General features: G+C 43.1%; 1 protein-coding gene across 5 annotated transcripts in view; it reads right to left on the reverse strand.

Annotated features, from left to right (window-relative positions):
* Nucleotides 1-22,556, reverse strand: part of AGAP1 (ArfGAP with GTPase domain, ankyrin repeat and PH domain 1) — a 1,249,585-nt gene that overhangs the window by 145,620 nt on the left and 1,081,409 nt on the right. For all 5 annotated transcript variants that reach the window (XM_085645106.1, XM_085645103.1, XM_085645105.1 and 2 more), the window contains 2 exons: nt 10,129-10,219; nt 1,900-2,122 (listed from right to left, as the gene is read on the reverse strand). In XM_085645106.1, the coding sequence (XP_085501232.1) occupies nt 1,900-2,122; nt 10,129-10,219 (314 nt within the window). The remainder of the gene's footprint in view (nt 1-1,899; nt 2,123-10,128; nt 10,220-22,556) is intronic.

Below are 22,556 nucleotides of genomic sequence, written 5' to 3' on the forward strand. Positions count from 1 at the left end.
GTGGTTAGCAATAACTGACTATTTAAAAACACCTGTTGAAGAGTTCCTTGTATGTCCAGATTTCAGGCAGCAACAAAAATGTCAAAATAACTCTTGTGATTAATGCTCCTGCTAGACAGAGAGATCAGAGTTTTGTCTAGTGGCAGTTTTGACTCGCTATAAAGTAGCGCACAGGGTTAATATGCCTGCTGCAAAGAAAGCATACCCAGCCGTGGCCTGCGCAGGTAAGAGTGGTGGGGCAGGGTGGGAGGGATTTCGATGGACGATGACTAGGGAACATTAAATAATTACTTTTCCCTAGTCATCATCGGTCCCCCCCCAACCTGGCCCCACCGCTCTTACCTGCACTGGCCACGGTTGAGCATACCGTGCAGATCACATCTGTATTTTATGTGGATAGCTGAGTGGATTACTTCTTTTGTCACCAAGATTCATTTGTTACCTCAGTTAACAAGATACAACCCTAATATACAGAACAGGGACTGTTATGAACTGTCATCAAAGAGCTGAATGCAAACTGCACAAAATAGGTTAGGATGTTATGTTGTTCTCCAGTCTTTCATTATCTATTCCTAATGTTGCTAAAAAGGGTTAGTTTGGGTAGATATACACTCTTATTAGTGAAGCCAGCCTTTGTCAGTGCTTTAAACAAATGAAATGCTTGTGAGGGGGAAGCTATGGAGTGATGAGGGGTACTTTAGCCCTGTGGTAGAGGAGAATCTGAGAAGGAGGTCATGGGGGTGGGTGCCATAAACGACTGTTGCACCGGTCTTCACCATCACTAAAGCATGGACGTGTAGGTTGTGCAGGCTTGGGTGAAAGACTCAACCCTGCTGCTGCATCAGAATTTCCTCCTGAATGGGTACCCGAATTGGAGAACATCTGCTCATGGCCAAGAAGTCAGCGTAGCACGGTCGCCTCGTCCAGTCCAAGGCCACCTGGATGACTTGGGTCTGGTCTTTCCTGATGTTTTTCAGCACGTTGGGCAGGAAAGGAGGGGTGGGAAAGTGCCGACGTAAGACATCTCGGAGAGAAGACTGCCTTGAGAACTCTAATGAGTACAACGCCATCTGCCAACATGCAAGGGAATTGCTATGAAAGCTTTTTGATTCAATCTGATGCTTGGGTAAATTCACAAGATTTTTGGTGTCTACCACTAGGTGTTGGCGGAACTCACAGGTTGCGAATAGGAGAGAGAAAGCACATACGTTAACTCAGCAATACACTAGGGCCAGATAGCTTGTCTAATGCTTTGTTCAGGCTTAAACCCATATGAGGACACCTCCACCACACTGTTTGAGAGATGACTTTACAAGAATCTTTGCGGATCACCATATTTGTATCCATTTGCAAGTGGGATTGTGCAAATTACCTTGCATCGTTTCATTATTATTATTTTTTTAGCAGCAGTAGCAAAATGTCATCCAGATGATACTCCCACATTTGACAAAGGGGGACACTGAAAATCCGACACTCCTCTTATACAGGTGTGACGCATTTCATGTCTAGGCCCACGACACTTAAAGTAGAAAAGCTGTCTTGGTTTCCAACTTTCAAAGATGAAACATGGCTGGGATTTTCACTCAAATCCAAGTCACAATGTCGCTTTCCAATGCAGTTAAAGAAAGGTGGTAAAGGACCCTCTTCTCCCTTTACCATCAAATTGATGCCTAACAAATAAGTAGCCATAAATGGTTCAGGAAAAAGATCACTCAGCCAGACATCCCTTCATGAGAAATGTTTACATTGTATTGTACTTTAAGAGACTTAAAACTATTTGTTCACACCTTCAAGTCAGGTTGTCATGTTCCATTGCAGTGTACTAAATTAGTGTCTGCTCAGAAAGCCTTCACCATTTACAATACACGTGCTGCAGCTAGAGACATTGATTGGACTTACCTTGTGGAGTCCGAGGAGGGCTTCATGCGTCCCTGACTGCTTCCCTCCCAGATACTGTTTGCCAGTTCATTGCCAATTGATGACATGACTTTGATCAGCTCCATGGTCCAGTCATCCAAGTCCAGGGAGCGGACACGAGAGAGGTGTGTGCCGAGGTTCCGATGGATCCCTGAGCATTCAATGCACATCAGCGCACCCAGATTCAAACTGGCCCAATCTGGATCTGTGGGACAAGAAAGGGAGATAGGAAGCGGAGTCAGGAATGGATTCACCCAAAAGGAGCCTTAGCAGCTGTGCACTAAGAAGCAGTAAAATCATACAGGTCCACTCAAATCGCACACATCACGGAATATACCACTGTGCCTATAAGAAGTCAGTGCAACCGGAAGTCAAAACCGGTCAGTTGAAAAAAAATTAGCTTCACCAGCATATTTTATTGGTGGGGATATTGGTCATGAACGTCTGTGTTGGTCACATGAGGAAATGGCTAATACAAAACCAAGGTGTACAGTCAAAATACATAAACATACAATAGTTAATCCAGTCTGAAAAAATGTGTATGTCTGGAGAAGGGGATTTTAAATTTACATTTTACAACAGTTCAGCTAAAATAATGTTATGTGTAATAGCTATCTAATTTTGTTCTTATTTATTTTGATTGTCAACCTGAACCCAAAGCAAGCGATAGCCGTGCATTGAGCAACAGGAGTCTTACTGCTTCACTTTGCAAAAGAAACTGCTCACACAATGAGGAACACAAAGTACAACAATGTAAGAAAAGTAAGATATATTTCAACTCTTTTTACATGCAGGAAAATACATTTTTTTTGTACAGATTTAAAAATATCCGCAGTAACAGAAAAAAACAGTCCCACAGTTTCTCAGGGTCTCCTAGCTTTGAAAAAGAACAGGTTTTAGGCGGTGATGATCCTGTCTACCCTTTTCTCTTGTTCCTCACATTCTAGGACCATCACCATGACTTCTTCCTCCAACAAGAGTCTCTTATAGCTTCTAGGGCCCGCTACACTTTCTTTCTTCACTCATGTATTTCCTTTTCTAAGTCCTCACACTATCAACCTGTTTTCTTTCTCTGCCCCCTTTGCCACCTCTTCTTTACCGTCTGATCTCCTCCATTCACCAAGCCTCGTACAGAATACCCCCTCTGGAGCCCATTTCTCCTCTACGAGATCCCAGGAATCTTCTATAAACTCTTCTCTCCACTTTCTGTGCCTCACGGTAGTTGCTATGCTTTAACATTTCTTCTCCTTCAGTAGCTCGTAACTAACATGGCATAATACTCAAATTGTAGCTCAACTGATAGAACTGTTACTATGCTATAAGTCAGTAGCGGCCACTTGTAGTATGAAGTAGTGGAGCAGGGGAAGGTAAACAAACAAGTTACTTACCTTTGGTAACGATATATCTGTCAGAGACATATATTAGTTATAGATTCCTTACCTTAGAATTACCCCCAGGCGTCAAACTGGAACCGGAGAATTATTTCTCAGCAGTACCCCTGCGCGTCGGTAGGTGGCGTTGGTCGACTCCGCGCTCCTCGTCGTGATCGCCGGGATGACGTCGCAGTATCTAGTTAGACACGGCCCCCGCGCGCTAACGTCAGTTCTTTTACACGACATTTCACACCAGTCGCACAGAGCCATGCAAGACACTGACCTCTGGTGCACTAAACTAAGGCCCTGAAAGGGAGTCCCTTACTCTAGAAGTCAATTCGCAGAACGGGGAGGATGGGTGGAGCGGTAAGGAATCTATAACTAATGTATGTCTATTACAGATTTATCGTTACCGAAGGTAAGTAATTTGTTCATCTGAAAGAGACTATAAGTTATAGATTCCTTACCTTAGAATAGATACACCAGCAATACCAACCCCAGAGGTAGGTCTGTGAACTAAATTCACAAAAGAAAGTCCTGGAGAACTGAACGGCCAAAGGAGCCGTCTCTCCAGACTTGACTATCCAGGCAGTAATGTTTAGTGAACATGTGCCGTGATGCCCACGTGGCTGCCTGGCAAATGTCAGTGAGGGGGACTCCACGTCCCAAAGCAGTAGTGGCTGCAGTCGCCCTGGTGGAATGGGCGCTCAGTCCTACCGGTGGCTCCTTTTTTGCCAAGGAATAACAGATCTTAATGCAAAGGACGACCCATCGAGAGATGGTCCGTTTTTGCATGGCCCGACCTTTCTAGACACCCCCATAGCCAACAAAGAGTTGATCGTCCACCCGGAATTTTTTTGTGCGATCCAGATAAAATGATAACGCACGTTTTTAATCCAGAGAGTGGAGTCTTTCCTCTTCCTTGGGAGGATGCAGGGGTGGGAAGAAGGTGGGCAAAGTGATGGTCTGTCTTATATGGAAAGAAGTAACCACTTTGGGTAGAAAAGAAGACCTTGTTCGAAGGACAACCTTGTCAGGATGGACAGCAAGGAAAGGAGGTTTTGAAGATAGAGCCTGAAGCTCACTCACCCTGCGAGCAGAGGTGATGGCAACCAGAAAAGCAGTTTTTAAAGTCAAGAGCCTGAAAGGACAATTATGTAGCGTCTAAGGTAAGTTAAGACCAGATTGAAGTCCCCCTGTGGCATTACGAAAGGAATTGTAGGAAAGAGGTGAGTAATGCCCTTAAGAAACCTATTTACAATAGGGGACTTGAAAAGAGAAGGCTGATCAGGAAGGTGAAGAATGGCCGAAATATAGCCTTTAAGGGTGCCCAGAGCAGAGCCCTGCTGGGCCAAATAAAGTATGAAGAGGAGAACCTCAGAAAGAGGGGCAGGATGGGGATCCACAACCTGTGCTGCGCACCATGCCACAAATTTGTTCCATCTACAGGCATATACTGTTTTAGCAGAGGGACGCCCGACTGCCAAGATGACATTACAGACTTCGGGAGTGAGGTTGAAAGCAGTCAACTGTCGCCGCTCAATCTCCACGCAAGGAGGTGAAGGCTGGACAGGTTCGAGTGGAGGACCGTCCCCTGCTGCTGCAACAGAAAATCCTTGTGAAGAGGCAGTCTGATCGGAGGATCGATGGCCATGTTCAAGAGCTCTGGATACCAGACTCTTCGTGCCCACTTCGGAGCCACAATAATGACTTGGGCCCAGTCACACTTGATATTCTTCAGCACTCTGGGCAGAAGTGGTATAGGTGGAAAGGCGTATAGAAGACCGCAATTCCACACGCAACGAAAAGCGTGGCTGAGCGAGTGCCGCCTTGGAAATTCCAACACGCAGAACTGCTGACATTGCGCGCTCTCTTCGGTGACAAACAGATCTAACCAAGGCACTCCCCACTTCTGAAAGAGACCTTGCACCACCTTCGAGTGAAGACACCATTTATGATCCATCATGCACCAGCGGTTGAGTTCGTCTGCCCTGGCGTTCAGGGAACCTGCGAGGTGTTGAACCACCAGGGACATGCCCTGATGTTCCAGCCACGTCCAAAGGTGAAGAGCCTCTTGGCATAGGGTCCACGACCCCATTCACCCGGTTTGTTTCAGTACCACATGGCAGTGGTGTTTTCCATGAACACTTGCACTACCCTTCCTCTGACAGAAGGAAGGAATGCCTTTAGTGCAAGACGAATCTCCCGGAGCTCCAGAAGGTTGATGTGGAGCCCAGACTCCGCCAGAGACCAGAGGGATTTTGATCTCCGCCTCTACCACGAGGCCGCCCCATCCCAGGAGTGACGCATCTGCCACCACTGTGAACTCTGGTTGGGAAAGGGAGAGGGATCTGCCGTTGACCCAATCCTGGTATGTTAGCCACCACTGTAATTGATGAGCAGTGCTGTCCGAGATCTGGACGCAATCACAAAGATTCCCCTGATGCTGCACCCACTGGAACTTCAGGTCCCACTGCAAAGTCCGCATATGCCACCTGGCTTGATCCACCAGCAGGATGCATGGGGCCCAGCAGCCTCAGGCTCATTCTCACTGAAATCCGGGACAGAGGCTGAAACATTGGTATCATAGCCCGAATATCCTGGACTCTCTGCTCGGGAGGATAAGCCCAAACTTCTGCTGTATCCAGAACTGCTCCGATGAAAAGGAGCTTCTGAGAGGGTATCAGGTGTGACTTCAGCACGTTGATAGTGAACCCCAGAGAGTGCAGGTGGTCCGCCGTAGTCTGGAGGTGGGGGGGGGACTGGAACCCCTGATCTGCGCAGATGAGCTGCGACCACTGCCATCACTTTCGTGAACACTTGAGGGGCAAGGCCAAATGGGAGCATGGAAACTGAAAATGCTCGTGGCCCACCGTGAACCGTAGGTAACGCCTGTGGGCTGACAGGACGGGGATATGGAAATAGGCGTCCTGCAAGTCCAACGCTACCATCCAGTCTCCAGGGTCGAGGGCAGACAGGACCTGTGCCAATGTCAACATTTTGAACTTCTTCTTCCGGAGGAAGTGGCTGACGTCCCTGAGATTCAAGATAGGATGCAGGCCTTTGTCCTTCTTGGGTACCAGAAAGTAGTGGGAAGAACAACCACAATCTCCTTCTGGCACAGGGACTCGCTCAATGGCTTCCTTGGCCAAGAGAGCTGTAACTTCCTGACGGAGAAGGGCCAAGTGATCCTCCAACATGCGATGGGAGTGTTGGTGGCATGGAGGGATAGGTAGTATCGCAGGGGAGGGAGTAGCCCCTTCAGACTATCTGTAAAACCCCACCTGCCTGATGTGATGTTGAGCTAGTGGGGGAGATGATGGCGGATCCTGCCGCCCACTGGCAATTGGTGGCCCTGAAAAGTCAGACTAGGAAGGTTTGGAAGCACCTGCAGGTGGGGCATTGGTTGACTGAGCCGCCCTCTGGCCTCCGGACCCACAACGCTGGATCCCAAGTCCCCGCAGGGGCTGGGTGGCCAGTGCAGCCTTGTGGCTCTGGGAGGAACATGATAGAGCACCCCTTCCATGGCCGCGAAAGGCAGACTGCATGGGGCAAGAGGTTGCTGCAAGGCCCAAGGACCTGGCCGTAGCCCTAGAGTCCTTGAAGTGCTCGAGCGCGTTGTCCACCTTGTCACCAAACAGGTGACGGCCATCAAAGGGCATGTCCAAAAGAGTAGATTGGACATCCCCAGAGAAGCCAGAGGTTATCAGCCAGGAGTAGCGCCTCAGGGCAACCGACGTGCAATCGTCCTACCCAGCAAGACGGCGGTATCCAGCCCACACAGGATGGTGAACTTTGCTGCGTCTTGACCCTAGGCAACAGTGCAAGCAAGCACGGCCCTGGCCTCCTCTGGGCACTGTGGCAGCCCTTGCGCAACCGTGTCCCACACAGAGTGTGTGTAATGGCCCAAGAGACATGCGGTGTTCACCGACCGCAGTCCTAAGCTGGTGGAAGAAAACATCTTCTTCCCAAGATGGTGCAGCTTCTTGGATTGCCTATCTTTAGGTGGTGTAGGGAAAGCGCTTCCTTTCGAGGATGAGGCTACACAGCTTTTCCATATTTGCTAAGTTTTCACTGATCCTTACCCTACGATCTGAAGTCCAACATACTGTCAAATCCCTTCTTACATAGACCATTCTGACTGGAAACGAGGAGCCTCCTTGATATGCTCTTCTTGGCTTGTTCAGAACTGATGCGAAATAATAAGAGTGCAGACCTATACTGGAGAACCAGCATACCTACTTTAACCATTTCTCAAGGAGCAGTCTGGCTACTGCCAGAGATAAAACCAGGAGGTTTTCAGAGCTTTCATAGATGAGAAAAGAGCATTAAAAAACACATGAAGAGGCAGGTCAACATTATGATTCGTCTGCCTATTTTGGGGGTCGAATAGGAGTGTCTTCCAGTTTTAAGTGCTTTCAAATAAGCACTTTAGCATTTTAAAAAATTACAAAGAAAATATATACAGCCAGAGCAAAAGCAAATTGTTTAGAAGATAGTAATAAGGAAAGGGAAAGTAATACAATATATACCTATGTATTTATAGTTGCAAACATGGACTAGTCCTATTTAAACACCATATCAAAACCCTTCGATAAATGTCAAGGGAGCGAAATGCATCCAGGCAGGGCGCCCGGACAGAAAGCAGAAGTCACGCCTCAACGTAGCAAGTCAAGTCGCACAGCGTGCAGTAAAGATCTCTCGGGATTCTTCCGAGGTTTTAATTGTCAAGAACAGCATTAATAAAGACACAATGACAAAAAATATACTATACCAGTGCAATACAAAATAAGGATTCAAGAGTTTCAACCTCGAGCCCTTTGGCGAGCCAGTCAAAAAGATGCCACTAACTGTGTGAACTGAATTGAGGTTTTGCACCGTGGCACTTGGGAAAGAGATACTGCAGTATGTATGGTTTTGAAATTGCGTTTGTTTGGTCTTGAAGAAGGTGGTGTGAACCAAGCTTCCACCGAAAATCTGCGTCAAAACTATTTGGATGTTTATGAAGATTGTGTAAAATTGTGGTTTGATTAGGTTATGTGTATATATTTTTTTTTAACCTATAAATTCTATATATGTGATTATTAATCAATTTTTGTAATTTAATAAACTGGTTTAACACTTTTTGAATTGTTTTATGGGTTGTCTATAGAAGTGACTGTCGGAACAGAGAGGTATGGAATATTTGTTATGAACTGCCATTGTAATATCAAGTTACAGAGGGGAGTCAATTTGTATATTTAATTAATGACTAAACAACATTGGAGAGCATGGTGATTTGTTTTGGCATGACACGAGTCAGGAAATATAAAACCCATTTCTGGGTTCTGAAATAAAACGAAAAGATACTGGCCCTCAGATCATCATACATGTTGGGTCAAGTTCGTAAATCAGACAACAAAGAAAACCATATCAAATAGGACTGCGAGATCAAGAGCGCCTGTGTGGTAATGCTCCATTCTTCTGTGGTGCGCAATATGTTACACCGCACAGCTGCCAAGATGTTTTTAGTATTGTGGAAGTGACAAAGCTCCAATTCAATGCAGTGAAATAGCTGAACGTCTTCCAAATGGCTCAGACTTCAACAGACATCCCCAGCCGTTTCAAAAGTGGGAGAATGGCCAATTGATGCAACATGGCAACGATCTTAGGGTTCAGGGTGTTTAGGAAGGGCAATAAACTAGACCTTGCTCGAGTCAAAGAAACACGGTACTCGGGAATAATAAGTAATATCCCACAGGGTTAGTGCAAAATATTTTGCAAATACTTTCTCCCTCCATCACGGCATTAGACAGAATGTATGTTTCGGGTAACGGAAAAAGAAATTCAAGTGAACCAGACCGTAAGCTTTTGAGTCATGATTACCAGTATTATTTTGCGGAGTGAAATTGAAAAAGAGCAACACGTGTACCAATGCAAAATATCATACTTTATCATTTACCATATAGACTTCAGTTGTATATGTGCTGATTTCTTCTCATGCCAGCAGGGTATAACATTTCATTACAGCCACAGTGTAACATTCCTAGTTTGGCCTTCCGGGTATCTGGCACCTCATCAGCTTCACTACCTTTTTAATTATATAGCCCTCTATAATCAACTTATTGCTATTTCTAAGCACAATAAATCCCAGGTGTTGCAATTAGGTAAGCTAATTGCACAATTATCAACCTTACAAGGGAGAAAGGCTGAGTTGGCCGTACCGATATCCAGACTAGTAATCGGCAGGTCAGACGAGATGCCAGCAGCAAACGTTCAACTCACTGAGACATCTAAACTGCTAGGAATGTTTCTTGCTCTGCAGTTTGAAGAGGACATCAAGGTCATAATGTTTGTTGTGTACATACCTCTCATCACACTCCGAGATCAGCAAGTGCTTTGAGAACAACATGGTATGGGAAAGTATATTACGTCAGTGAGACAATCCAAACATTGCAACAATGCAGCTTTGGCGATTAAACAGCTAGACTGGACCACTGATCAGTTGGCTTACCATAGTAAACAACCAACTGTTACTGCATCGGTTACCCTAAAATTAGTAATATTTACAATTAGAAAAGAAATTAGATCCATTATATGAATTTACAATTGACAAAATATTTACAAATAAACATCATTTCCCACAATATGAAAGCCAGAGAGGCAACATTTAGAAAAGCTAACTGTGATCATCTACAGACGAGGACGAACCAGAGCAAAGATGCTTCTAAGTGGCACACAGAGCACGATACAAACTGACCACACTGCCACGTAAGAGTCACCCTTACACCACAGACACCTCGGTACAGGCAGCACCAAGGGGAGCCCCCTGTCACGTTCATTACAGGAGTGTACTTACTCTGCATGTCACAGTCCACGCACTGAGTGTTGCCTCGGATGTTTCGGATCGACTGGAGGGCCAGGGCTTCGTTCTGGCTTGCTATCCGAGACTGAAAAGGAAAAAGATGGGAAGTAGAAATTAAGGATTTACAAGAAGGTATGAAAGGTTTTCAGCACATAATAAATATATAATGGGGGAAACAATCTCCCTATCAAAGACTTTATTTTTTTCCTTATTACAGACACAATCTGAAGTGGGAATCTGCCTTTATTAAGAAACTGATGAAATAACTTAGTCACATTTAATAACTTCCTAAAGATGAGCGCCACTGTTTGGGACTTGGGCGGCTTCCGTGCGCCTCCTTCCGTAACCTCACTTTGGGAGCAGGAGCACCAACACAGTCCCAAGAGATGAGCCACAGACTCCTATTCGTGGGCAAGCCTTGCAGTGGTGTGCTCCTCGACAGTGCCCCCTGCTTAACATGCCCCGTGAAAGGTAAGGCTGTGTACTCTCGTAGTCAACCATACCCTCGATTCTGGCCTTTCTTTCCTAGCTAGCGTACTTGTGTCTAGAAAAGTAACCAAATACACCAAAACGTCTAGAAACATCTCTTTGGCCTAGCTAGCAGATACAGTTGTCGTCCCAGAGAGGTATAGAATAAAGAGCACTTGAGAGTCAAGGCACCACGAGCGGAAACCAATAGAGGGGAGCTATGGTGCTTCTACGTCAGACATGACCGTTACCATTGTTTTTTAAATACACGAGTTGAGAGGAGCAGTGCTTAAGACCGTTACCATTGTTGGCTTTCCTCCAGTTTTTTTGACTCAGTCACTGGATAAAGTCATTAATGTCTGAGTGTGGTGTGGGACATTCTCTGTTTAACTCGATCACTTACATAACATAACCTAAAACACTTTAGTATCCTATCTTACAAATGAGCAGTGTGTTTGAGAGGGCTGCATTGCTGGATCAAAAATCAGCGACATCAGTTTTTGGCTTTAACCGGAGTAGTCAAAATTACGTCTAAAAATCCTAAGAGTTGACAGAGGTGTTCTGATCTAACATTTGTCTAAATGATGAGACATTTTCTTAACTACAAGCATAACCACTGTAGTCCGAGGCAGTTTTTGTACTGAATATTAAATAATCCTATTTTTTTATTGTATTTACAAAATGAGTCTAATTTAAAACAAAATAATACTTAAAACAAACTGCAGCACTAACCCTAAATTTGCTGCAGAATAAAGAACACATTTAGGAAAACAGCAGGTTCCATATTCCATCATGCCGGGTTATTAGCAGTTGCTTCATAAGTTCAGTTTTCTTCTGACTGACAAATAATTCCCTCCTGTAAAACGTAGAACCATTCAAAAGTTGAAGCCAGGGAGTGGGGTGGTATATTTATGATTTCAATGAAAATGTCTACAATGCAGAACCAGGATTAGAAGCAAGTAACTTTTCCTTCCACGTGTTCAGATCTGCAACGAAATAGTCCAACGCTGAAATAGAATACCAAGTCTATCCTCAAACCTTTGGGTCTTCAAGACACATAATGGTAAAATCAACAGTAGGAATCAGTCAACCAAACAAGATTCTCAGGGCAACCTGTCCCACTCAGAGTTCGAGCCCCAGTACTGTCTAGTCTAGTGGAAATATGGATGGACCTCCATGCAGCTCTTTGCATACAACAGTTCTCCCCCTTAGCAGCCCGAGCTGCTTTGTCTCTGACAGAGTCAGTTTTCAGCCTGCCTGGTAGGGGATTATTGAAAAAATGGTAGCCAAAACATAAGCACGACTCAATCCTTAAATATAAAATCATGTTCTAAGTGTACCAGAGTTGACAAAAAATGACTCAACTTCCTTATATCTTCAGTTCTGTCAAAACCTATTCTAGGGAATGAAGAAATATTTGTAGGTGAGGCAGGATGCTTAAAGAACACTGGCTGAGAAAAGGTCTGGCTCACATGACAATTAGAGACTGCTTTGGTGAGAAAGGAAATAGGGGTTCTCAATACTACTTAAGCTTAATGGAATATAGAGGGAGGTTCCTTAGCCGAGTCAGTGTGAAGTTTGCCATCTCTATGGGAAGGCTAATGGAAATCAAGAAAACGGCCTTCCAAGACCAAAGGGGCCATGAAGCCCTTAAGAAATTGTCTCAAAAGGATGAACCATCAATTTGAAAAAGGACTACATTAAGGTCCCAAGGGGTAGAGAGTTCATTATAGATGGGAAAACTCTTCAAAAATCCCAAGAAATCCTTCATAACAGGTACAGCAAAAACATGATGTCTGGGTCAGACATTTTGAGTGCCTTTACTGTTGCTAGCAGTACCTCAGCAGGAGCATTTTTTTTTAAAGCGGTAGAAAACGTTAGGTGATATTTGTCCAGAAGCTAGAATTTAGCAACACTGCTTCTACTTGGCTAACAATTGAACTGGAATTCAGCTGTTGGCATAAAAAATAAACACAAACATTTATTTTGCTTGAAGGCATGTGCAGTTGTGGTTACTGGCTTATTGGCTTCTTTGAAGATGTAAATGCTGGGTTTGGCCAAGTTTAGATGCTCATATTGCATGTACTCAAGAGCCATGTTGCCAAGTTCAATGATGATAGATTTGAATGGAAATCTTGACCTCAAGACTGACCCTCGAGTCTGAAGGGAGAAGATAGCATGGTAATAACCTGAGTCGCCTTTCTAAAATCTGAAGAAGGTCTATATATCACCACTGTCTCAACCCTTCTTGAGCAATGAGGAACATTCTAACTCTAGAGTATCCCAGGTTTACCAGTATGATGGTACCAGGGGAACTGTGAAAAAAGCATGCAGAAAGTTCACTGAGCAATTCATCAAAAGACCATTTCCCATCGATCCTGGCTCTTGATGCGCAATTCGACCATTTTCAGTTTAGTGCAGTGACAAACAAGTCAATTGGCAGAGATCTCCACTTGAAGTCCTAAAACAGTTGCCACTGATGACAGATCTGTGATCTTAATGAGTCAGTCTGCTTGAAGCATGTGCTAAGAGCATATAACCCGGAGAGAGGCACTGCTTGCATCGACAAGTTCTTTTGGAGAAGCTACCTACATATCAACTGGGCTTACACCAACAGTGTTTTAAACCTGGTGGCCACTTGTTTACTTAAGTAGTACATGGTGGAAGAATTTTCAATTTTAATTAGAATCCTGTATGTTGTCAGGATGGTAGAGAGATCCTGAGTGCCCGACGGACTGCCCTGTGGTCCAGAAATTATTGTTGATTACTTTTGTGGTGGTGTTTTGTGTACATGAGATCTTACATCATCAGAGCCTCCAAGGTATGCCCCTATTCAATTGGGTTTGCAGGTCGATACTGTTTGAGTGGGAAGGTCTTGAAAAAAGGGCGGCTTCCCTGTAGGTGACTGCTCTGCAGGCAGAAGAGATCGTTTACTTTCTTACAACTGTAACTTCTCTTTCTATCCATCTTATCTGGCTCTACTCATTCTTTAAGTCTGTTGCAGAGGTCTCATATTCAATCTGGCGTCCAGGATAATAAAAATGCACGATATCATTGAGCCGAGGAAGGATGAGCCTTGTGATGCTGTTGGGCGTAGAAGCTTCCTTAACAGACAACGCTTCTGGCCAACAGAAACAACTCTTTACATAGGAAACCATTTTTCATGGCTCAGAGTTGAGATAGGAACTGAATGTTGTTGTGACTGTCTACATTAGATGATCCTATTTGAAGGTATTACTGATACTGTAGTTCTTACTGCTGGTGCTACAACCAATGAGGGGCTTACATGGTCTTTTACTATGGCTGATGGTAGCGCCGTTCTTTGTGCTTTTTGAAACTTTATCTTTTTCAGGCACACTGACTTCAGCAACCAAGACTAATTCTTCTTCCTCTGGTTCTCCTCATCAGTGTGAGGACTGAATAATACGACAACAGAAAATAGGATTATCATGTTTCTGATCTGAGCATCATGCCGCAAAGTAGGTAGCTTAGAGTCAGGAGGAACTTGGCAACAATAGTACATGGCAACCCTTGAATAGAGGTAGGTCAAGTGAAGCACTGGTTAGTAATTAAAATGCCCTCATGAAATACTTGACCAAAATCTTACCTATGTTTCTATGAAATATCGTGAGCAAACGTCTTCATAGATTCCTAGAGGAGCCTATCATACAGGGCCAAAAATGCTGTAGTACAGGCTACTTTAATGGCTGTTCCTGCAGATAAACACATTTCCATTCAACAAATGAAATCCATTGCTCTCTTCTTCTGGTGGCATTAATGTCTCCAGAATTGACTATTAAAGAATCTGATCAATGTCTCTTCTAGGTGGAGATGGCGTGGGAGTCCTATTCCTGTTTAAATTATTGGGAGGTAACTCAACCATACGACAGCCATAGCAACTATACCTATTTGGGTGCTGTGTGGAGACAATGATTAAACAAGTGGAAGTGATGGAAGACACACAGCAGCCACTTTGAGAGGAGTTGGACTCATTTCCATAGTAGCTCCTGGGTTTAGAGGAGAAACTGATGACTTTTGCCTTGGAACGAACATGTGCTGGGCGACTCTGCAGCAGTTCCAGTGGCTGCAAAGGCATCTGCCTTGGGTCATCAGCTGGAATCAGATTGATTGATAGTGTTGGCTGCTCTGGATATCCATTCAGGAGGGAGAGAAACATCAATGTAGCCGTCCTATGGATCGACAGTGAGTGGTTTGACAATCAGTGGTGTGATGTTAACTGATGTAACGCCTATATGATTGATGCTAGCATTTGCCTCGATGTCAATGGGTACCTTGAGGTTTAGTGGGGTTTAGTCTTAGATGTGAAGCCTGATGTATGCGCCCTTAACAGTGAGCACGTCGACACTGTAACTATGTTTAACACCAAGGTCATCTAGAGTCTATGGTGCTTCTTGGACCATTCCTTTCCTTGCATCTCCCTCTATAAAAGTCCTTGCAGGTTGAGAGCTGGTTTGCAGTAAAAGGAGCCATGTAGTGATGTCTCTTTAATAGAGTTATAAGGCATGAGTGTTCTGGGTTCTTTGTTCTCGTGGTGGTGGGTGGAACACGGGCTGAACAGTTGGAGTGCAGCTGTGGACGTGTGTACATCTCTGTGCCTGTACGAGGTTGCTAATAAAGTGCTTACTTCGTTTACATCGCTTTTCATCTTTATTACAATTTGGCGACGATCCTGGAAATATCCCATCACAGCGAGTCCGCTTTACATTTGTCAACACCAAAAGAATTTTTATCTGCTCCAGGGGAACCCACAGTCAAGTGGAGTGAGTGGAAAGAATATTTCTTAAATTACATTGCTAATCTTGAGGATTGTAGCGGAATTTATTCTCCTGAAAGGAAAAAAAGACTTTTGATGTACTGCTTGGGTCCAGAAGGTCTACGTGTTTATGGAGAAATACAACAAAAAGAAAGAGCCGGAGATATTGATCTATTTAAAGCGGCTTTGTTGGATTTAGATGAACACTACTCACCGATTGTGTGTGTTGCGGTTATGCGCCACGCTTTTTTCCAGAGGAAACAAGAAAAGCATGAGCCCGTCGAAGATTATGTATCTGCTTTACGCAAACTGTCTATTACATGTAAATTTGGTAATCTCAATGAAGACCTTATTAGAGATCAAATTGTTATGTATGCACAAAACAAAGCTATACAAGATAGATTATGGGTGGAAGGTGATGCTAGTTTAAAAGAAATTGTTACTATTGTTAAGAAAGCAGAACTGTCAGAGCGTTGTGCTAAAGTCACTCTTGCTTCTGAAAAGAAGGAGAGTAGCGAGACTGTTAACAAAATCTCTGACAGTCGGAACAAAGTTCCTCAGACACAAAAAAAAAAAGTGGATAAGAATGAGGTTAAAAAAAATGAAAACTCGAATAGGTATAAGCAACAGCAATATTTTTGCTATCGTTGTGGTAGTACCTCACATTCAGCACAGTACTACAAGTGTCCAGCACGTACTGCAAAATGTTTAGAATGCGGATTAATAGGTCATTTTGCTAAAGCTTGTAGGCGTAAAATGTACAAAAGTAATAAGAAGGTTGCTTGTGTAAAGGAAAGTGATACAGAAGAATCTTCTTCAGACGATAGCGACAATGATATCAAACGTAAATGTGAGAAGAAGAAGAAAATACTAAAAATAATAGGAGAAACTGGAGATAGTAAACCTTTATGCTGGGTGTCTTTTGGCGGTGTATCCTTACAAGTAGCAGCAGATTCTGGTTCTCCTTACACCATCATAGCGGAGAACATATGGTCTCATCATTTTTGTTCAATCATTGGTAGTCATTTAGAATCACCTGATATTAACCCAGAAAGTTACACTGGTGAGAAGATTGACATCATTGGTTTTAGAGAGTTAGTTTTCAGATTTAAAACCAGATCTGCTTTGTGTAAATTGTATGTAGCTAAAGAAGGACCTTCGGTTTTAGGATGGAAGGATCAACGTAAGTTAAATATAATTTTAAATCCTAACAGTCCTGAACAAGTCTTAGTGGCTTGTGATTCGGTAGATACACAAAAGTGGGTACTCGAAGAATTTCAACCTGTTTTTAGCAATAAAATAGGGAAGTTGAAAGGATTTTCACATCACATAAAACTAAAAAAGGATGCCGTTCCCAAAATTCATAAAACAAGAAACATTCCGTTCATTGTGCGGGATGAGGTTAAACAGGAGTTAGATAAGTTATTGAGTGCTCGTATCATTGAACCTATAGAATCCTCAGAATGGATTTCTCCATTGGTTGTCGCAAGACGAGCCAATGGTAAGGTTCGACTATGTGTAGACTTAAGAGGTTTAAACAACAACATTGTTGTGGATCAGTTTCCTTTACCCCGCATAGATGAAATGTTATCCTTAACCAGGGATGCCAAATGGTTTTCAACATTAGATTTGTCATCAGCGTACCATCAAATCAAGTTAGATCCTAAGTGCAAACATTTGACAGCTTTTTGTACCCCTTTTGGATGCTTCCAATTCCGCCGTATGCCGTTTGGTTTAGCGTCTGCAGCAGCTGTTTTTCAGAGACTCATGACACAGCTGTTAGGTCACATCCAAAATGTGGTTTTCTTTCAAGATGACATACTGATTATAGGGAAGTCAAAAAAACATCATGATGAAACCTTGAGGAGTGTCCTCCAGGTACTTCAAGATAGGGGTTTAACAGGTGAGATGAGTAAGTGTAAATTCGCGGAATCTAGCGTAACTTATTTAGGCCATGTTATATGTCGCGAGGGCATTAAACCCAAAACTAAACTTGTAGAAGCCATATCTAAAGCTCCACCACCGTCTAACAAAGATGAACTCCGTTCATTTTTAGGTCTAGCTGAATACTATTCAAAATTTGTGGAAAAATTTGCAGAAAAAACACATGACATGCGTGCCTTACTTAAAAATAAGAGTAAGTTTGAGTGGTCTGACAATTGTCAGTTGTCCTTTTTGAACATCAAGGCTGCAATTGTTAAAGCACCCACATTAAAAGGCTTTAATCCTTCTTCACCGACCTTCGTAACCACTGATGCCAGTGGCAAAGGGTTAGGCGCAGTTCTCTCCCAAAGCAATGACAGTGGAGGTGAGAATGTTATAGCCTTTGCTTCAAGGTCTCTATCGCCCACGGAGGAAAAGTATTCTGTTATAGAGAGAGAAACCTTGGCGTGTGTATGGGCTTTAGAGCATTTCAGAAAGTTTATTTGGGGAAGAGAATTCACTATTAGAACGGATCATAAACCTTTAACTAAGGTTTTGACAACTGAAGGTTTATCCAGGGCTTCAGCCAGGATCGCAAGGTTTTCCATGCGTTTACAAGATTTTATTTATAAGGTGCAATATGTCCCTGGCAAAATGAATGTTACAGCTGATTTCTTAAGCAGATTATCTTTACCTCTCACTGAAATTGATTCCAGTTCATGGAATGATGTTTGCGTTGCTGGGATTTTCACGGATGAGAAATCCCATGGCTTACAAGAAAAAGAATGGGTCGAAGCACAGATGAATGATGTCATTGTGGAAAAAGTAAAACATTATGTAGAACAAGGTTGGTTAGAGTGCAACAAACATGATTGCCTGGGTGAACTCAAAGCGTTCTGGGAAGTTAGAAACGAACTTGGCATTGAGGGAATATTTTTAGTAAGAGGGGAAAAGATAATTCCACCTTCCAGTATCAGAAATAAAATTCTTACTTTATGCCATGAGGGACATCCTGGTATTGCACTTACCAAACGAAAGGTGAAATCTTTGTATTGGTGGCCTAAAATTGACACTGAAACAGAACGTTTTGTGAGGTCGTGTGTTGAATGCGTTTCAGCTGACAAAACCCAAAAGACTTTGAATCCTCCATCAAGTCCCTTAGTTTGTCCAAATTTACCATGGGAGGATTTAGCTTTGGATTTTATGGGACCTTTAATATGGAATGATGGTTCACAAAGGTATATCATTGTTTTGATGGATATGTTTTCTAAGTGGGTTGAGTTGGAGATTGTTACAAAGATTGACACTAACTCTGTTATCAAATTTCTGGAAAATATTTTTCTAAAAGAAGGTTTCCCTAAATCTCTACTTACGGACAATGGTGTTCAGTTCAAGTCCTTAGAAATGAAAAGATTTATGGAGTATGCGGGTATTGAACAAAAGTTCACTGCTTTGTACCACCCAAGAGGTAATGCTGTAGTTGAAAGGATGAACAGAGTCATTAAAGGAATAGTACAGCTTTCCAAGAAGAATAAGAAAGATTTGAATACAGAAATTATGAAAATGTTATGGAGCCATAGAACTACTATTCATGAATCAATTGGCAATAGTCCTTTTGCTATTATGAGAGGCAGGATTCCACACTCCAAAGTTAATCCTGGTTGGATGAACAAAGGTGGGAAGGCAAATTGGGACATTGACGTAATTAGAAGTTCTATGTGTGAGTCTCAACAAAAGAATAAGTTATATTTTGATAACAAGCATGGTGTTAAGGATGTCAATATTCATGTGGGACAATGGGTAAGGGTGAAATCTAGTAGGAAGATTGTCAAAGGTGATAATAGATTTAGTGAACCTAGAAAAATTGTTCAAGTTAATAGAAATACTGTTCAACTAGAAGATGGATCTATCTACCACATGAGCAAACTAGCATTAGCTAATAATTATGATGGCGTTAATGATATTTGTCCTACCAGTTCTGGTTCAAGTTATGACAAGTATTGGTGGATCAATATTAGTAATACAGCCAACGAGAATGTTCAAGTGGATGATACTTGTGTCACGGACAATGAGCTTTGTCATACTCTTGAGTGTAGTAATTTAAATCCAAATAGCCAAAATTGCGCAGAAAAAACTAGCAGTTTTGGGAGGAAAATTTTCAAACCTGTGAAACTTAATGATTATGTTTGTATTACTTATGTATAGTTTTTTTTTGTGTTTTGTTTTTGGTTTTCTTTCCATTATTTAGTAAGAGAGGATAAGGGTTTTGCATTGATAAAGAAAGGGGATGTGTAGTGATGTCTCTTTAATAGAGTTATAAGGCATGAGTGTTCTGGGTTCTTTGTTCTCGTGGTGGTGGGTGGAACACGGGCTGAACAGTTGGAGTGCAGCTGTGGACGTGTGTACATCTCTGTGCCTGTACGAGGTTGCTAATAAAGTGCTTACTTCGTTTACATCGCTTTTCATCTTTATTACAAGCCACTCAGCGATCTATCGTGCACTTTCCAAACCTCCTTCGTCCTCAGTTCTTCCAGTTGTCCTCTGAGGCGAATTCCTTTCTGATTCCTCTGTGTCCTCTTTGACTTCTTTGGACATAATGTATACTCATTGACTGAGTGTGAAAATGAGAGATGGAGGGCAGAAACATTGAGTGTGTTATTCGGAGCTTCATTACTGCCTCTGAAGGGGTACATAAACAGCTATGTGCATGATGGATTAATTGTGGAAGAAAATGTGTCAAAAAAACGAAAAAGTTTGTGAACAATGAAAGGAAGCAGTCTCAGATGTCAAAACCGCCGAGCAGAGTCACAAAAGTGGGTACTGAAAAAGAATCCTCGAAACAAAGGTGACAATTTAAGAGCCACTGTTCTGGAAAACTCTGCAAATCTGCCTGTGGAGCAGGTTCTAGACCATGTCATAAAAGGTTATGAACGCAGCCGGTTTCTTAAAGGAGCAGTATTTCTTTCAATCTTTCTAAAGCCATTTTCTGCCTGATTGTAGTTTCCTCCAGTTTTGGCACATTTTTTCATATTCGTGGATACCAAAGTTAGTACTGATGTCACAATGTGGTTGTAAGCATTATTTTGATATCACTGGTTACATTTTTGGAAAAGGAAACATACTATCTGTATATATATCCTCAGAGAGGCTACAGTGGTGACATCTGCATGTAAAAAATGTCAGATGTTCAACATTTAGACACTTAGGGGCCCATTAGGATGTAGGGTGTATCGCAACCGCCCGCATGGCGGTGGCGATCCGCCCTACATCCTTCCTTACCCGCCACCCATTTCCCCCCCCCGCCATATTAGTATGGCGGGGGAGGGGGGACCCCGGCGGACGTAAAGACCTACCGTCGGTTTTCTGCTGGTCACACAGGTGACCGGGCGGAAAAGGGTTTAATATAGTGGCGGTGTCTGCTAGACACCGCTATCCATTTCAAGATGTAGGCGGGAGGCAGCCTTTCCGTGGCGGCAACGTCGCCACGAAAAGGCATGCGGATATTGAAGTTGGGGGCCCGTTGCGGGCCCCCAGGATGTTGGTGGGTGAGGGGGCACATGGGGGATACCTATGGTACCCCCCTGTATTTGCAAGCACAACATGGCAGGTACCGCGCGGTGCCTGCCACGTTGTGCATGCAAATGTACAACATGCATTTTTGGCATTGCGGCGGGTGCTGCTGAACGCACCAGCGCCGAGATGTTAAAAATGCGTGATGCGCCCGCCATTGTGGCAGGCGCATCCTAATCACCCCCACGGGACCGCCGCACTTATGGCGGGCGGTCCCTTTTTACGTCAGGATGGCGGGCGGACTTTCCTAATGATACCCATCGTTTGCATTTGTAAAAGTGTTCTGGGATCCCCGCATGTAGGCAGGAATACTCGAATACTTATGATAAATACCAAAGATCCTATAGTGCAGAAGTTAATAAACCTAATCCCTACCTCAGACCTCTTCGTCTGCAGACTGAATAATGGCGACATTATCCATAAAAGCCTTTTGAACAACATGTTGGCTACTAGTGTCAACATGCATCACGCTTGATCTCTGGTACCTACTACTTGGACCACAGGCCGCCTCCAGCCCATCCAACACACTCCTCATCTCACTGCATTGAGTTTTAAGTTTGAAGATGACGGACTACCAAATTTGTGAGGTCTTCAAGTAAACTTTCTGAATAACAGACAAAGTTAAAATATGGGGAGTCTGAAAAGCTTTGAGTAGCAAAGAGATATTGCTCTTTTGAGACTCCAAAGCTGAGGATGCAACTCATTCTGGAGCTAGTCCTTTTCAGAGAACAACTCAAAGACATGGAACTCTCACACTTAAACTGTGTTTCCATTTTCCCACATCCTTTATCGGTGAGAACTCAGTCACTACTCTTCAAGAAACACCTACGTTTTAAGACTGAAAAGAATCCGCTTGATAACCATCATACAACCTTTAGACTTTACTTACAATGAAAGTTGCTACAATGCACTCCAGAATATTTTGACCTAGCCTACTTTCTTACCCCTCTCTTCAGGTTGATCTTCTGCTCCATCATTCGTTTTTGGAATAACTATTAAAGAATTCTAAACGATGATCAGCCTTATGACCATGTCATCCCTTTTTTAAATTCACCTTTGCACGCTTAAGGCTTCACAAAAAGCACCCCAAACATCTACCCATTTGTCCCAGTACTTATTACATACACCTTTTCTGTTTACACTGAAGACTGCAACTGAACCCTACACTCACATTCGGAGTACCAGCTTTCTCTTCTTTTACATTAGCTAATGTGCTGTTTTTGAATCCCATCACATCCTCTCACTTACTTCCACCCTCTTTTTGGAAGATGCTAAAACCCCCTAGAAAAATGCTATATCCCTACCACCAACAAAAGGTCTTATCTTCAAATTCTCCATAAGATCCATTTACTGCAGTCCCTTAAGCTAGTCGTCTTTCCTTCTTATCCCAGTACACACTACCCATAACTACATAAGTGATGTGCATGCTTACTTATGAGTAGCCCAGACCCCTAAAATTGATTAAGTGTACAGAACGGCGATGTACACATCTCGTATAAGCCTCACTCGTTTACTCACAAGTAATAAACGTGGTTGGCAAAACGAAAGCCTCAAATATTACCCGGGACTTCAAAAACACACTGTTAAAAGCATGTGGTTATCAATAATGAAAATAATGGGGGGACAAAGATGAGAAAGAATGGAGGCTACTTGCTTGGTATACTACATCTATCCACAACCTCAGTAT

The sequence above is a fragment of the Triturus cristatus genome, chromosome 3_1 (genome assembly GCF_964204655.1).
Source record: "Triturus cristatus chromosome 3_1, aTriCri1.1, whole genome shotgun sequence".
Classification (NCBI taxonomy): Eukaryota; Metazoa; Chordata; class Amphibia; order Caudata; family Salamandridae; genus Triturus; species Triturus cristatus.